Consider the following 18,393-nt stretch of genomic DNA (forward strand, 5'->3'; position numbering starts at 1 on the left):
TTCAGGTTGGGTTGAATGGCCCATCGCTGTGTTGTAGTATTTGTGTGATGTTTAAATCCCTTACAACTGTACATGCAAAATGTGTTGTATCAAACTAGGTAGATGGTGTCTGCACATGTTCCACTTGCAGGCAAATGCTCCCACTTGGCTTCATATCACTTCTTCAGAAAATGCAGATATCTCCTGTGTTGTACATTGGCTGCGAAAACCAATTGGGCAATGTTATGAGTAAAAGGCTGCCAGTTAAACTTAAAGTAGTAGGAATCCAAGTTAATAACTGAGAGTGGTTAAAAATACTAATTATGGGACTCAGCAAGATGGCGGCGATTCTATAGAACTGCTGTGGACAGCTCTGCCCAACAGCCAAAACATACTGGTGTTTTTTGCCATCCCTGGCCAACTTATGTGGCGGAATTATTAGTTTAAAACCTTACAGAACACGTATTTGTTAATATTTGGGAGTGGGAAGGATGCCAAAGGGAAAAGGAACAAGCAAACAGTAGCAGGGAGGACACTCACCTGCAGCACCTACAACACCAGAGACAGCAGCAGCAGCAGCCTCTCCTGACCCCCCCCCCCGGGGACCTGACAGACTCTCAGAAATTGGCTGCGGCAATGGAGAGAGAGTTGCGGCTGCAATTGAGGAAATCCGTGGGGAGATTCGTGCCCAGGTCCAACCTATTGCATCCATGCTGCAGAAACATGAGCAGGAGATCCAGGGCCTCAGGGAGAGGCTGGAGGAGGTGGAGGGTCGAAACTAAGGCAGCGGAAGCTGCAATGGAGTCCTCATCCAGTTGGATCCAGGTGCTGGAGCGAGAGGTGCGGGCCTTGCGAGACCATATCAACGACCTCAAAAATCGAGGTCAGAGGATAAATCTCCAAATTGTTGGGCTCCCTGAAGGTGAGGAAGGTGAGCAGCCAGTCAGCTTCTTTGAAAACTGGCTGCCGAAGTCTTTGGGCCTTCACATCGAGTCTAGCGGGCTACAGATTGAAAGGGCATATCGGGTTACAGTGCACAGGTCAGAGCTGGTGCAGCACCCCCACTCGGTCCTCATTCACTTCCACTCCCAAAAGGATAAGCAAAAAAGTCATAGAAGCTTCCAGATCCTTGGGAAAAGATCCTCAGGCACTGCTGTATAAGGGGTCGAAAATCATGTTTTTCCAGGATTTCTCTGTAGCTGTAATTCGAAAGAGGTTAAAAAGAGGCTGAGGAACCTGGGCATCCAGTGCTCCATTTCAGCCTCGAGGACTCAGTTTATACATTTGACTCAGCAAATACAGCGAAAAACTTTGTAGACACTTTGAAATAGATGGATTGGCCTGAAGAATACGGTTAATGTTTGTTCTCTTTTCTATCTTTCTCCATGTTTTCCCTTCCTTTTTGTAAATTCCTTTCTTTCTCCCTAATAATTTCCTTTTTGGAAAGTGGGGAAAAGACCTTGGAATAAGTTGTTCCATTTTTTAAATAACTGGATTTTCTGATCGGAAATTTTGTGGATGTTCTTTGTTGTCTCTCCCCCTTTTGTTTGTTTGTTCGGTTTCTCTTTTAGTCACAAATATGGGTGTCATGAAGCCAGGGATGGGTGGCGTGCTCATCCTGACTTGGTCTTTTTTCTGTTAATTTAAGGATCATCTCTTTGTTTTTTTTCTGGCCTAAGGCTGAGGCACAGTCCATGTTTGAAGGAGCTGTAAAGGAGGGGATGGGTAGGGTGAGTGCCCCGTACGGGCAGGGGAAAGAGTCTTCCATTCGAGGTTTTATAGTTTTTTTTTGTTGTAGATTTTTGGTAGTAAAAGTTGTTTATAGTTATGATAGAGTAGTTTTTGTATATAGTTCTTCGAATCTGTGAGTCTTTATTTACTTATGCTCGGCACTTTGTAAGTAGGGTTCTAACCTCCCAGGGGTTCAAGGGTCTCTGAAAGGGGATATGCCTAAGTGTCTTATTAAATGGTGCACCTAGAACATTAAGGGAAGTGATTCACCTGTTAAAAGGAAAAAAGTGCTTTCCAGCCTTAAGAGGGAAAGGGTTGATCTCGCTTTGTTGTAGGAAACTTATCTTGATGATGGGGAACACCTGAAATTACAACAGGGGGGTTATTACTGGGTATTCTTTTCATCCTTTACTACTAAAAGTAGGGGAGCGGTGATACTTATCCAGAAAAATCTTCCGTTCACATTATTAGAGCAGGTGAAAGATGAGCAGGGAGGGTTTGTGATACTTAAAGCCCTGATACATGGGGAGGAATATGGCATCTTAAACGTCTACTGTCCTCTGGCACATTCCCTCAAATTTTTGATTAATGCTTTCTCTAAGTTGAGTGCTTTTAGAACACAGCACATTATTATAGGGGGGTGGGGGGATTTTAATTGTCTTTTGGATCCAACAGTGGACAGGATGCCTTGTGGACCACCAACTATTTCTTCACAGGCCAAGCAGGTGGTTGACTTATGCGATGAGTTGGGACCGGTGGATATTTGGAAATGTCTTCACCCTACCGGCGGGGACTTCACCTTTTTTTCAAACCCACATAAATGTCACACAAGGATTGACCTCGTTCTGGCTCCTTTGGCCCTTCTGGATTCGATTATGAGTTGTAAAATTGGGAGTATAGCTATCTCTGATATCTCCAGTGTATTTGGAGGTTAAGGCCAAGAGTGAGGGGCTAGGTTTGCGGCACTGGCGTTTGGACCCTTTTCTCCTTAAGGATTTCAACTTTGTGGAATACTTTTTGAAGGAGTTTCAGGAATTCTTGACTATCAACTCAGGCACGGCTAGTAGTCCATCTATGCTATGGGAGACAGCTAAGGCCTTTGCTAGGGGATTAGCTATTTCCTATTCGGCTAGCCGGAAACAACGGAAGGGGGAACAGCAGCGTCTACTTGAGACGCAGTTGAAAGCCGCCGAGGTGGCATATTTTGTGCGGTATCGGTGACTAAGCTACAGCAGATCACAGCCCTCCGAGCTGCCTTGAATTCAATACTGACACAAAACACAAAGAAAGAACTTGCTTTTGCTAGACAAAGGCTGTTCAAATATGGGGATAGGCCAGGGAAGTATTTAATGTACCTGACTAGGATAAATGAGGCTTTTCGGAGCTTTTACTCTGAATTGTATCAGTCTGAAGGTTGCGAGGACAGGAGGACTAAAATGGAGAGCTTTTTAAGAACCTGGACCTCCCAGGGGTAACCTTGGAACAGGCTTCTCTCCTTAATGCCCCCTTGACAGTTCAGGAAATACAGGAGGCAGCTAGGCAACATCAGAGTGGGAAAGCGCCTGGCCCTGATGGTCTCCCAGGTGAGTTTTATAAGGAGTTTATAGGGATTCTATCAGGGCCGATGTTGGAGATGTACAATCACTCCTATATGTGTTAACGCCTACCACCATCTTTGAGAGAAGCTAATATTTCCCTAATTCTTAAGAAAGGGAAGGTTCTTGAGGATTGTACCTCATACATGCCCATCTCTCTATTAAATTAAGATTTCAAGTTTCTGTCCAAGATTGGACACTGAGATTGGAAAGGGTGTTGTCCCATATTATTAAAGAGGACCAGACAGGCTTTATAAGGGGCCGTAGGTCCTCTAATAATATTAGAAGGTGGCTGAATGTATTCCAAGTTTGTCAGCAACGATCGATTCAGGGGTTGGTGATTTCCTTAGATGCAGGAAAAGCATTTGACCAGGTGGAATGGCCGTATCTTTTCTATGTCTTAGAACAGTTTGGGTTGGGTGGAGTTTTTGCGAGGTGGGTAGAGGTTTTATATTGCCACCCTCTAGCCGTGGTCATTACCAACGGCGTGAAGTCTGGGAATTTTAGGATTGGTAGGGGTAGTCGGTAAGGCTGCCCCCTCTCACCATTGTTGTTTACGTTGGTGATAGAGCCGCTGGCACAGGCTATTCATCAGAACATCCACATAACCGCCCTGGAAGTGGGATCGAGGGCACACAAGATTACACTGTACACGGATGATGTCCTTCTGTTTTTATCAAACCCGGTGACCTCCGTACCCCATTTGATACAATGTATCAATTCATTTGGGGCTATTTCAGGACATAAGATTAACTTTGTAAAATCAGAGGCTATGCCTTTGGGGAACCTTAAGGATATACCAGAAGTTGAAGGTGGCCCTAAGTTCCCTTTTAAATGGTCATGGGCAGGGTTCCAATACCTAGGCATTTTTATTACCCCAAGTTTGATCTGTTATTTTGGATTAACTTTGCTCACTTGCTTGACAATATTAGGCGAGATCTTCAGAGATGGGAGGCTCTTCCAATTTCATGGCTGGGCCGAAAATCTCTCATTAAGATGAATGTTCTTCCTCGTTTGCTTTATCCCATGAGTATGCTCCCAATAATGTTTCCCAGGTCAATGCTGCAGAAGCTTATGGGATGGTTTGGTTCCTTTGTCTGGCATCGTGAGTGGCCCTTCATCAAACTTACTAAATTACAGTTGCCTCAAGGAGGGGGAGGAGTTGATTTCCCAGACATCAGGAGGTATCAATTGAGTTCCCTGCTGTCCTTTGTCTGCGATTGGATAGGTAATGATCCAAACTCAATATAGCTGGATATCGAGGCCTCCCAGGCAAAGTGCCCTCTTATTAATCTGTTGTTCATGGATAAGATGAGAACAGTTATGGACCACTGCCGGAACCCCATTGTCATTAGTACAGTCAGAGCATGGAGGGTGATGCATCAGAGTGAGGGTTGCTTATCCAAGACTTCACCACTTACACCTATAGTTGGCATGCCAGGGTTCCGACCAGGGATGATGGACTCAGGGTTCAAACAATGGGCAGCGAGAGGAGTTTCTAGTTTGGGAGACTTGTTTAAGGGGGAGGTTATGATGTCTTTTGAGCAACTGAGTCACAAATACGGATTGCCCAGCGGAGATCTTTTCCGTTTTTTTCAGGTTAGGGATTTCATCCAGAAGAAGACTACATTTCTCACTAAACCCTATAAGCCCGATACAGAGAGGTTGTTGCTACGTTCCACAAGCACCCTTTCGGTTAGTGCCCTCTATCGCCTGCTGGGTGGCAGGGCCTGGCATGATATTAACCGGTTATGTGAGGTCTGGGAGCAAGAGCTGAGATTGGAGATCTCTTCTGAAACATAGGAGAACATATGGGAGAATACTCGAAAGATCTCAATCTGTAACAGGACATGTGCTACGCAGTTAAAAGTTCTGCACAGGGCTCATCTGGCACCAGACTGTCTGGCGAAATTTAAAAAAGGGGCATCTCCAGTGTGCCCCAAATGTAAAATAAGTGTAGGTACTCTTACCCATTGCTTCTAGACATGCCACAGGCTCAGTGTTTATTGGAGCGCTGTGGTGGGAGAGACAGGGAGGGGATTGAGGACTGAAATCAAAGTAGACCCAATATCTCTCCTCTTAGGTCTACCAAATTTACCATCTTTAGACGGGCATGGGAAGAAACTATTTAATATACTTGCACACTGTGCACGGAAGAATATTCTGATGAATTGTGTGTCTGAGAATCCAACAGGCTTGCTGAGATGGCAGAAATTAATTATGGAGCACATTCCCTTGGACTTTTTTACAAACATGGTGCATCACACAACAGACAATTTTTTTATAAGACATGGCAGCCCTACTTTAGTTATTTGGATATAGATTTATCAGTTATCTTAACTAGGGCGTTTGTTTAACCAGGATGATTAGATTTGTCAAGCCCTGAGCCCTGGAGGGGCTCTCCTGAGTTAATACAGATATATATAAAATGCTCCCGTTCCTTTGTTTGGGTGCTTTGCGCCAAGCATAGTTGTTCTGTATTTTGAGTTTTTTTTGCTTTTCTTTCTTTTTTTTGGTGTTGCTTTGCACAGTATTAGGGTTTGCTTTGTATTATAGGGTAGGTTAGTAGTTAGGAGATAGTAGTTGTATTGTAATTTGTGTTTTTTTTCTATTATACTGATATTTGTTATTGATTATTTTCAATAATTTTATGTTTGTAAAGTTAAAACAATTTGCTAATAAATATATTTACAAAAAATATTAATTACTAAGAGAATTGTTTGCAGTTTTGGTCTCCTGGCCTTATAAAGATATACTTTCTATGGTGGGAATGCAGCAGATGGATTCCAGCAGGCTTGTCGTATGGGGAAAGATTGACCTGACTGGGCTGTGTTCACTAGAACTTAGAAGAATGAAAGGGGTTTTAATTGAAGGACATAACATTCTGAAATGCTCGGACAGGATGGATGTGGACATGATGCTTCTCTTGGCTGGTCCAGAACAGGGGGGTCAGAGTCTGAGATGAAGAGAAATTCCTTTATTAAGAGGGTAGTGAACTTGTTGAATTCTCCACCACAGAAGATTATAGAAGCAAAATCATTGAATTAAGAAAGCATTATAAGATTTCTAGAGACTAAAGGTGTCAAAGATATTGGAGTAGGATTCTTCTGTTTCTATTTTAAATGTTTCTTTTAAATACATGCTATTTTTTCTTACAAATTAGCCACACTGCATGAAATTTTACAAGACAGCATTCCCACGAATTATCTTTCAAAAGGTCCTGCAAAGTATCCACTGTGATTCCCATTTTCTTTTCATTTAAGATTAGCAAAATGGCCTTAACCACTGTTTGTCTGCGTGGAGTTAGACTGATTTTTAGGTGCAGTAATCATCTTTTGTTGGTTATGAAATGCTTTGAAAATAAGCATGAGTTTATCAGAATAGAGATCCAATATCAGACCCTAACTAGTTGAGTTTAGCTATGCAAATCAGTACAGTCTGGCTTTTGAATGTGAGAAATTCATGTAGATTTACCAGGAAAATTAGTCTTGGAGAAGATCTATTTAAGTCTGTTCAATGGTTGATGATATGTTTTGCTGCCACGTGTTATTAACATGAAAATTACACCAGTCAATATTTTCTTTCACTTTCAGACCTTCTTGGACTGAAACCAGCTCCTAACAATGGAACCCATGGCAGCATGAACCATATATTGCGGAACCCCCCATTCAGACCATCCATACCAGATGAAGTGGCTAAACCATCCCATATTGTAGCTGCTTCAGCAGTTCAGAATGATTTGGGTTGCACATGTGATGAGAGGGTTAGAAAATAATGTTTACATTTTCAAACCATTTGCTCATTTTGGAGCTGCTGAGATAATGTTTGACCTGGTCAATTATTGTGAATATCTTTAATGATACAGCTCTCGATACAACTAAAAACATGTTAGTATTAGAATCCTTCATTTATTCATCAATTTATTAATCTTAGAGTCATAGAGATGTACAGCACAGAAACAGACCCTTCAGTCCAACTCGTCCATGCCGACCAGATATCCTAATCTAGTCCCATTTGCCAGCACTTGGCCCATACCCCTCTCAACCATTCCTATTCATATGCCCATCCAGCTGCCTTTTAAATGCTGCAATTGTACCAGCTTCCACCACTTACCCTGGTAGCTCATTCTATACCCGCACCACCCTCTGTGTGAAAACGTTGCCCCTGGGTCCCTTAGGGGAAAGCGAGGACTGCAGATGCTGGAAATCAGAGCTGAAAAATGTGTTGCTGAAAAAGCGCAGCCAGTCAGGCAGCATCCAAGGATCAGGAGAATCAATGTTTTGGGCATAAGCCCTTCTTCAGGAAGGTCCCTTGTATATCTTTCCTCTCTCACCCTTAACCTATGCCCTCTAATTCTGGATTCCCTGACCCCAGGGAAAATACTTCATCAATTTATCCTAACCAAGCCCCTCATAATTTTATATACCTCTATAAGGTCACCCCTCAGCCTCTGTCACTCCAGGGAAAACAGCCCCAGCTTATTCAGCCTCTCCCTATAGCTCAAATCCTCCAACCCTGGCAAATTCCTTGTAAATCTTTTCTGAGTCCTTTCAAGTTTCACAACATCCTTCTGATAGGAAGGAGACCAAAATTGCATGCAATATTCCAAAAGTGGCCGAACCAATGTCCTGTACAGCCTCAACATGACCTCCCAACTCCTATAGTCAATACATGGACCAATCTTGGAGAAATGAAAGTCCTGATTTTAAACCCACCTGCCTGTGGGGAATGCTATGATCTAAAATGACAGGGGGATGCTCCCTGCTGCATTCCCAACATGCTATCTCTGCTGTCACCATTTCAATTGTCTGAGGTAGCAGCAAGGACCTTGTGAATATTGAAATGTTAAGACCTCCTGATGGCATCCTGACCTCAATGCAACTTTAATTTGGGATTGTTGTTATGATGATGGATGCCAGACTGAAGTCTAGTGGTAGGAAAAATTGACCCGAAGGAAACCCAGGGAAGTTAATTTGGGAATGACTTTACTGGTGATAAAGGAGATGCAGGTGTACAATCCCCACCACCCTTTGCCCCCCCCCCCGACCAACAACAAAGTGGAAACTCTGCTTCATATCTGTCCCTAACTAACACCCTCTGCACCCCCCCCCCCCCCCCAGACTTTGGCTAGCCTCCCAAGCTGAACACTTCATGTCAGCTTAGTGTCCCAGTAGTAACTCCCATCCATGTGAAATTCAGTTCCACATCATTCCCACCAGGATTCATACTGGAATCACTATTCCACAATTTGTGTGATGCTGGGAGTTAAGGGTCTTGACTTAATGGCTTAGTGCCTTCATGAGTGTGTCCTCTTTAGCCTGGCCTTTGCACAATACACTTTACCTTGTGTTAAATGGAATTGGAAGGTTTGCCTTTGATTCTTTTTGTACATAGTTCTGCCATCTAGTAATTGAAGTTTATGAATAATAAAATTCTCAGATATACAGCAGAATCTTATTAGCTTATTTGCATTTTAAAATCTATTGTTTAATGACATTTATACATTTTAATTAACTTAGAACAAAGGAGATGAGCTGAACAAACGCCTACAGCACAGGGGAATAGAAGGTAAGGCTTTTAGAATTGTAAGTACATCAATTTCAATATTATTATAAAACTGACGAAACAAAAGAGAGCTATTAACAAAAATGCCTCATAATTATTCATTAATGTAGTTAATTTTCCAAGTTGAAAAAATTACAGTCTTTGTTTTGAATTTCTGCTGCTATGTTATTTTTATATTAATCCTATTGCATTCTTGGTTTCCCCTGTAGATAATAGGCATCTACTTTATGGTCGCCCTGGTATTCTGTACCGTACTAAGTACTATATCTTACATCATCAAGGTTATGTAAGTGGATATAGTGAGACATTCTCAATGCCTCTGTGGACTTCATACACGGTTCCAAAACAGGTTCGTGCTCAGCAGTTTAAAGAGTATTTGTGGGTGTTGCAAGTGATATCAATTTTGGACATTCTCAATATTGAAATAACATTCCTGAACTAAAATATGTTTTTTTGTTCCTTAATACTAAACCTCTGCACCATTATGGATACAAAAGCATATTGAATGTTGGGGGAGTTTTATGGATGGCAGTGTGGGAAAGAAACAATGGCAAATTATTGTTGAATTACAAGAATGCATGTATAATTCCAGTCAGCTTGGCAAGTGTCTCTCTTATGTCAATTAATACAAAATATCCAGGATCATAATGTTGAAACAATGACTTATTTTAAGCCACTGTAATGGATGATGCATTTGAGTCAAAGGCGTTCTAAAGCTGCAGGCACAATCACTTGGTTGTGCCCACCTGTATCTCTCTTGCATTGATCCTGGCAAAGTAGGAATGATTGACGGGGTTCATATATTTGAATAATCTTGGGACTAGAGGACCACCTCTTTGTGTGCATTTTGCGATATCCACCTGACTAAGGAGACCAGGTGTTCTAGTGTGATAATCCCAGTGTTGTGGTGGGGTGGGGAGGTTGGGGGAGTGGTGGGGGGGGGTGGGGGGAGGTAGGGGAGGTTGGGGATGTGAACTGGTCGGATCTGCTAGGCTACTGCCCAGGTCTATTATCACTGCTTTTGTTTCGTGTATCACTCTGCTAACCTTCCGGGTGTAGGTGCAGGTCATGTCTGTGAAAACACTCAGGTTTGGAGTCCTTTCTCTCAGCTCAGCCTGTCTCTTACACAGACTGGGACTAGGACGGACTGATTTCTGCCTGAATTAAGCCCCAGTAGAAACTGGCAGTGACCTACAGTGCCCAGCACAACAATTTCAGGTCCTATAACACAGTCTTGTTGTGCTTGTGACAACAATGCCCTGATACAGATGTTCATTTGATATTATTTGTTTTTTTTATGATGATCAAAACAAAATGAGATTTTTTTTTGTAAACGCTTTTTTTGTTGGAAGAACTTCTTGAAATTATCTTCAAAATGGAAAGCCGTATTGATACCATTGTAAAGTGCCTTTCACATCCAATTTCAGGTGGAACTGTTTAACCTTCCAGACTTTCTGAACAGCTGTGTGAGACCTGATATACGCATCTCTGCAACTCACAGTCAAACCTGTTCAGCTTATAGAGCAGACAGACACATTTCCTATGGATTTCTTTATCCTCCCAGTAAGTGCACTTGTTTTCTGTAACCTTTTTGAAGGCAATTTGATAAATATAAATGATAAAACGTAACATTGATAAATCTACAGTACTTAGCTGAAAGTCTACCACTATTCATCCAAAGTACACACCAAGTACACTCCTCCATCACCACTTCCTCACCACCCAATGCCTTGAGGAAGAACATCTCATCTTCCGCCTCGGGACCCTCCAACACCATGGCATCAATGTGGACTTCACCAGTTTCCTCATTCCCCCTCCCCCACCTTACCCCCGTTCCAACCTTCCACCACAGCACTGTTCTCATGACCTGTCCCACCTGTCAATCTTCCTTCCCACCTATCTGCTTCAGCCTCCTTTCCAACCTATCACCTTCACCTCCATCTCCATCCACTTATTGCACTCTTAGCTATCCCAGCCCCACTCCCCCTCCCATTTATCTCTCCACTCCCAAGACTCACAGTCTCATTCCTGATGAAGAGCTTTTGCCCAAAACATTGATTTTCCTGCTCCTTGGATGCTGCTTGACCTGCTGTGCTTTTCCAGCACCACTCTCATCTTGAATCTAATCCCCCAGCATCTGCAGTACCCACCTGCGCCTACACACCAAGCATGTCAGGGTCCTGGCTTAGTTACTGGCTGCCTGTGACAATCTTGTGGCAGTCAGACCCTAATAGAGCTGCCCATTTTCGACCATGATGTAGCGTAAGTTCTGTGGTCCATTACTATTGAATGATAATCAAAATACATTGAATGAAGCTTTTTTAATAAACAATAATTTTGTCATAAATGCTTAAGGCTATCTCATTAACCAACAGTAATTTTACTTCTGGGATGAAAATTATATTTCTATCTGTAATATTTGAATTGGCATTTTCTTCATTGATTCTGCCATCTTCATAGTGGGTTTAAAGTGACTCAGCGATAGAAAGATGCTCCAGCTTCATTCATTACACTAGTGGCTGCATCTAAGATTAATTATTGAGCTTTGGCAAAGGGAAAAATCCAGGTTACACAGCTCAAACACAAGTTTCAGAATTATTTGTTTGATTCAAGGTTTATTTTGAAGTTCGAAGTTATGTAAATTGTGGAAGGTCCAACCAGCACTTCAAAGGTATTTATCAGCCTGCTTGTTCCAAATTATTGAGAGAGATCTGGATTGGCTGAAGAGAATTTAAGCGCACCTGACAATTTTCATAGCTGTTGGAAACGGAATTGAAGAATTATGACAAAGTTTTTTTTACATTAATGGAAAATTATTTCTTTCCTTGTTCTCTGTGAAGAATTAACAAAATTTAATGCTGTAAAAATAGTATTTCTGAGTTATTGCTTGTTCCATTACTGCCTAATATATGTTTTTGGTTGTTGAATTCCAAAACAAGATCTACTATAGTACTATCCACCAGCTTCTGAAGACAAGAGTGATCCTGTGCAATAGTGCCAGCAGCAGAAGTAATTTAAAAAGGGCTCTCTGTTTATTGAGCTTTGTGGGTTGTAATGTATTATTTAGATATCCAGTGAAGTGGGAATGCTCTTGAAAGACGTTTTGAAACTCCTTTTTTAAAAATGGTAAGTGCAAAGTTCTGTTCACACCACCCCTGCTTTGAGAAGGAATTTTTTAAGATCTCCCATATGGTGGAGACATGTAGAATTTTGTCACTGAAGAAACATTTGGACAGGTACATGGCTAAGATATGTATAGAGGGATATGGACCAAATGCATGTGAATGGGACTAGATTAATTGTGATTATTGGGTGGAGTGGACAAGTTGGGCCGAAGTGCCTGTTTCCAAGCTGTAAACCACTATGGCTGTATGACTCTTGAGACTTACTGGAGGTGACCTCATATCGTTTCAAATATTACCATACAGCATCATTGCTTTGCACCATTGCATTAAAATTAAAGGTTTGCATGTTGTTAACTGACTGGAAATATGTGGAGCTTTTTACTACTCAATTTTTTTTTATTTCCAGAATGTGGATTTTGGTATGAGAGCTCTTGAAATATGATGTGAATACTAATCCAAGATCTGCTTTCTATTCCAGTGCAAGGTCACGTAATAAATAATACATTATCAAACATTTCAAAATGTGCCAAGGATAGTTCCTATATGGTGAAGAATTGATACTGAATGTCCCTGAAGCCAGTTTTTTTACTGGAACTGTTTTCCGAAAAACACTTTCCCGAGACTCATCTTAGTTTCTTGGTTTGTGATTGCAGTGTATGAATCTCAGCTAATTGAAGTGGACAAATTGATTTCACTGTCATATCCTAAAACCAGAGTATTCCATCGCTTTGTCATTTGTTTACCAAACTTTAATTGTGGTTTTGTTACAAATTGTCTAGTCTCCATGTGAATAACATTTATACCAAGGCCAACTGAAAGATATTTAAATGGATAGTTGGAGATGTTGTTATGATGTTAAAATTACAGCACTTTTTTTGACAGGACAATTGAAGCTTTTGCCTAGCCTTAACGTGACCATTCCAAATGAATAAATGTTAAATTGCAAGCGCCAACATCTCTTACTTTAATAGTCATAAAAATTAAATGATAAATCTAAATGTAATAAAAGAGATTTAAAAATTCCAATGATATCACTATACTTTCTGAAGGAAGAATACCAAAAACTTAGCAGTAACATATAAAATAGATAATGTTTTAACACTTGATTCTCCCAATAGTTAGATAGGGAATGAAGGATGATGGGCATATGCAGAAATAGAGAGTTGAGGTTAAAATCATATCAGCCATGATCTTACTAAATGGTGAAAGGGCGGAGCGGACTACAGATTCTTTCTTTGTGTGCTTGTATAGGTATTTGTTGCATAGCAGAAGATTGAGGATGGGGAAGTGTTAAAAATGTGTTGAATTATTATTTTGCCCAATATTTGAATTGAGGCATTAACCCAGAACAGTTAGTTTCAAACTCACTCTTCCTAATTTAAATCGAGAGAACATAGGCTAGATTTTTGTCTTTACTGGATGGGTTGGAACCTGTCTGATTGTATCTTTAGAATGATAATTTGGTGTGGTCTATAAAAGATGATTTTTGCTGCCACATTATAGTGCAGGTGGTGAAAAATACCTGCAAATCACTGGAAATCTCAAACAAAGACAAGATATGCTGAAACTATTCAACAGGGCAAGCAGCATCTGTGCAGCAAAAATTGAATTTTCAGCAGAATAATCTTGCATCAGCGATAACCTTTCCACACCCAAAACATTTGAGCATTGGAATACTTGAACATGAGATTAGAAAATAGGATATTTTTAATACTTAAATTAACCTTTGTACTGTAGCATTACAGGACAAAGCAACCTAATTGATTGGCATCCCATGCAGTCCCTTAAACATTCACCTCCTCCATCACTGCCACACAATGGCAGCAATGTGTACCATCTACAAGATGAACTGCAGCAACACCAACATGGCATTTTCAACAGCACCTCCCAAAGATGCACTCTTTATCACCGGGAAGGACAAGAGCAACAGATGCAAGAGAACACCACTGCCTGCAAGTTCTGCTCTAAGCCACACAAAATTCTAACATATTGATGTTTCTTCACTGTCATTAGGTTGAAATTCTGGAATTCCTTTCTTAACAGCATAGTGGTATACCTGCCCCTGCACAAACTAGGTAGCTCTCCATTACCTTCTCCGAGACAACTAAGAATGGGCAATAAGTGTTGAGCATTTAAAAGCATTTAAAAATGATAGTGTTCCAGGTGGAAACCTCCTTATGGGTCACTACATTATGTAATTTTGAAAGATCCTCTTAATTCACCTCTTTTATAATCAAATAATCTAATTTCTGCAATTATTGCTCACACCTGAGGTTTCTGATCCAATCAGAAGAAAAAAAATACTCTGCCTCCTTTTTAGTGGTTTATCAAACTGAGACTGAAAAGGGATGAGTTTAATACAAATATCAGAATAGGATTGAATTCTAATAGGTTGTCTTTTTAGGAGAAAGTGAGACTGCAGATGCTGGAGATCAGAACCGAGAGTGTGGTGCTGGAAAAGCACAGCAGGTCATGCAGCATCTGAGGAGCAGGAGAATCGATGTTTCGGGCAAGAGCCCTTCATCCATTCCTGAATGAACACCTGCTGTGCTTTTGCAGCACCAGACTCTCTGCTTGTCTTTTTAGTCAGAATAGGGACGAATTTGGTTGAAACGTGTAGACACTTCATAAATGACATTGAACAATTTGGAAAATTACTTTGGAAAATTTCATTTATACAATTCCTCCTAATTATTATTTCCGTCTTACCCCACCCCTAATCACTAATCATTCTTGGAACTTCTCTTTTGTATTTCAAAAGGATGTATTTCAAAATACACAGATTTTTTGATTTGCTAATTTTTATACTTTGTTTTCAGATATAATGTTTTTTATACTAGAAATGTCTCTTATTTTACAGCCCTTGGTTCGTCGCTTGATGCTAAATATGATGCCCTTCTAACTTCAAATATTGTTCCAATGTATCCTGCATTTAAAAGTGAGTATTAATGTTTGCAAAGCTAAAAGGGGAAAAAAATGATAAATTAAGTTGACCTTTGGAGCTGGATTTTGTGAGGCTGACAATTATCTTTTCCACTGGTTGGACAACTGGACAGAAATCCCTGACAATTACCTAGCAGCGTGATATTTAATAGAATCCGGCATCTCTGGACTTTCCATGCAAGTGAGGACTCTAGTGACAGAAATCCCATGTATCTGAAGCTGCCAGTTAATCAGAGACAGGCAGCTATGTGTAATCACCATGGCAGCACTGCAATCACTGCCAAAGGCGAGTGATGGTAAGACAGTGGCCAAGGGAGAGGAAATGCTCGGAGTAGGCAGGTCAAATGTGAGGATTGGAGGGTGCTTGTTCTCAATGCCCCTATCTTCTTCCTGATGCTGGGTCACCTGAATAGAGACACGCACACTTTACAGGTTGATCTTCTGAGAAAGTTAGGAAGCCATTTGGCTCCTGTTAAATCCCTGAGACAGCACTGAATTGCAATGGCCTGAGAGATAATGGGTAGGGAGTCCAAAGCTAGAGGGCATTGGTTTAGGGGAAAGATAGAAAAGGGACCTAAAGGGGCAACTTTTTCACGCACAGGGTGGTGTGTGTATGGAATGAGCTGCCAGAGCCTGGTACAATTACAACATTTAAAAAGCATCAGAATGAATACATGGATAGGAAGGGTTTAGAGGGATATGAGACAAACGCTGGCAAATTGGATAAGATTAATTTTGGATACTTGGTCGGCATGTATGAGTTGGACAAGGATCTATTTCCATTAGCTCTGACTCTGTAATGAGTATTGTTGACATCCTGCCATTGTTGGCTGGAAATGCTGTGGTTAGCCCCTTCCACCCTGTAATTTAGGGATATCCTCCCATTGCTGGAAGACTGAAGTGAGCAGATATTTATGAATCCCTCTGAGAGCAGCTTCATTAAAACCAGCTCTTAGTTCCACCTTTACGTTATTCAGGAAGTAAAACTTGGCTTGAGCACTAGATGGAGTCAGAATGACTTTTGTGTCTGACTGGTTACTTTAAGGTTGTGATCTTATTAATGATCCCCTACTTGCCAGTGATTCCAACTGTATGACCTGTCCTGAACTGTCCTCACCCTAGCGGAGTAAAGTAGTTTTTAGCTTTGCTAACACCATAGCATGGAAATGTTAGTTAATGATGTATGAATCTAAGTGTTTCTAGGCCGCTATACTGTCTTTCAATTATATTTGTAATGCTTAACCAAACAGTCAATTTAATATCATTAATATATATTGAGCATTCTTAAGTGTTTGTGAGGTGGCCATTTTAAGGTGATGCTCACCTTATTGCCAAGTAATTTTCATTACATCTGAAGCTTTGAGTTTATTAACAATTGTCCTGTCTTCATCACCTCGTTCTTTGTTCTGATTGTTGTTATGCAGGGGTGTGGAACTACTTTCACAAAGTAATGGTGAAAAGACTGGCCACAGAGCGGAATGGAATTAATGTCATTAGTGGTCCAGTGTTTGATTATGACTATGATGGTCTCTATGATACGCTTGATAAAGTAAAAAGGTAAGCATAGTCTAGTTTTAGTCTTGTTTAAATTTAAGGCAGTGCATTTTATTTGTACTTTCAAAGTTTAACTCTGTGGTGACTTCAGGTTAGCTATTTGCTGATACTAATACAATCTCGATTTACTACACTGACCCTGCTCAACGCGGCCTAAATGCTTGGTTTTACTTAACTGAGCAAATCTGCAGGACCAGATTTTAATTTTGTGATATTTTCATGCAGCCTTTCATTTTTAGTGAAACAAAGCCAAAAGAGCTGCTCATCAAAAGTAATGTCCATTATATTTGAAACTTTGTGCTTATTAATAATTGTAATGCCAGAAGTGGTGTCGCTGCAGTCTACAACTCTCCAACAATTTCCAACTCATTAGTTAAGGAAGATAAGTTACAAAGCTCCTTGAAATGTGTCAAGAAACGAGGGTAAATTCTTTACCTTTTCCTATTTTTACATTTACAAGTTTGAGACCCTCTCCTATGCATTTGTCTTAGTCTATATGTTCATACTGCCGGAACACTCTTTGGTGTTGCCCCGACTCTGGTGTCATTATTTCAACAGAAAGCTCCATTTCCCTTTGTAAATGCGGTAGTCTGTTTCAATTCCAGCCATGTAATACTGTTGGAGTGAGATCAGCCCATGCATTTCCTAATATCTCTTCACCCATAAGATGTTTGTGTGAAGCTAGATTTTCCAGCTTTGAAGATTATTGACACAAAATCTGCAGGAGCCCATTTTTCTTTCCGTATTCATGAGCTGTGAGTATAACCGGCTCAGCCTCCATATATTGCCCATCCTAGTTGTCCTTGAGAAGATTGTGGTGAACTACCTGAACCACTGCTATTCATATGATGTAGGAGTGTCCACAGTGCTGTTAGAAGGAAGTTCTGGGATATTAACTCAGTGACAGTGAAGGGATAGTGATATAGTTCATATCAGGACAGTATGTGGCTTGGAAGGAAACTTGCATGAGCTGGTGTTCCCAGACTTGTGCTGCCCTCATAGTTGTTGGAGGTTATGCATTCACAAAGTGTTCTTCAAAAAAGCCTTGCTGAGTTGCTGCAGTCAATGATGCACCCTGCTGAAGGTGTGTAATTGGAAAGGGTAATGGAAGGTGTACAAATAAAGCTGGATGGTCTTCAATTTCTTGAAAGTTCTGGAGCCGCATTCCTTCAGGCACATGGAGAGCATTTTGTTATACTCCTGACTTGTGTCTTGTAGGTGGTCATCAAGCTTTGGAGACTTAGGTGGTGATGAGCATTGCAGAATTCCCAGTCTATGACCTGCTCTTGTATTTACATGGAGAGTCCAATTTGGTTTCTGGTCAATGGCAGTCTCAAGAATGTTGATGATGGGGAATTCAGTAATGATAATGCCACTCCTATCAAAGGGAGGTAGATGAATTCTCTCTTTTGTTGGAGATGGTCATTGCCTGGCACTTGTGTGGTATGATTTTGTTTTCAGTGCATGATTCTATGAATATAACATTCTCCTAATCAGCTCAAATCTGAATGTTGTCCAGGTCTTACTACATATCAGCACAGAATGTATCAATATCTGATGAGCATTAAATCATCCTGAGCATTGGACAATCATTAACAAACATCCCAATTCTGACTTTGTGTTAAATTGAATGACATGAAAGCAGCTGAAAGTATTTGGGCCTAGACTTCTCCCTGAGACTGAGACTATTGATTTTCACCGAACAGAGCCATCTTCCTTTGTGCTATATAAGATTCCAACCAGTGGAGAATATCCCCCAATTCCTAATGATTTCAACTTACCCAGAGCCCCTTAATGCCATACTCAATTAGATTCTGAAGCTGCCACTTTCACCTCACTGTCAAAGTGTGCAATCCTGATTGACAAAAGGTGCAAGATAAACAAATAATGCAATAGGAAAC

At 40.8% G+C, this 18,393-nt stretch overlaps 1 protein-coding gene across 1 annotated transcript in view; it reads left to right on the forward strand.

The window, feature by feature from the left end:
- Positions 1-18,393, forward strand: part of enpp2 (ectonucleotide pyrophosphatase/phosphodiesterase 2) — a 99,788-nt gene that overhangs the window by 66,583 nt on the left and 14,812 nt on the right. The window contains exons 19-24 of the mRNA XM_072571208.1: positions 6,899-7,068; positions 8,825-8,873; positions 9,080-9,219; positions 10,298-10,433; positions 14,856-14,933; positions 16,363-16,495. Of these exons, the coding sequence (XP_072427309.1) occupies positions 6,899-7,068; positions 8,825-8,873; positions 9,080-9,219; positions 10,298-10,433; positions 14,856-14,933; positions 16,363-16,495 (706 nt within the window). The remainder of the gene's footprint in view (positions 1-6,898; positions 7,069-8,824; positions 8,874-9,079; positions 9,220-10,297; positions 10,434-14,855; positions 14,934-16,362; positions 16,496-18,393) is intronic.

The sequence above is a fragment of the Chiloscyllium punctatum genome, chromosome 5 (genome assembly GCF_047496795.1).
Source record: "Chiloscyllium punctatum isolate Juve2018m chromosome 5, sChiPun1.3, whole genome shotgun sequence".
NCBI classification, from domain to species: domain Eukaryota; kingdom Metazoa; phylum Chordata; class Chondrichthyes; order Orectolobiformes; family Hemiscylliidae; genus Chiloscyllium; species Chiloscyllium punctatum.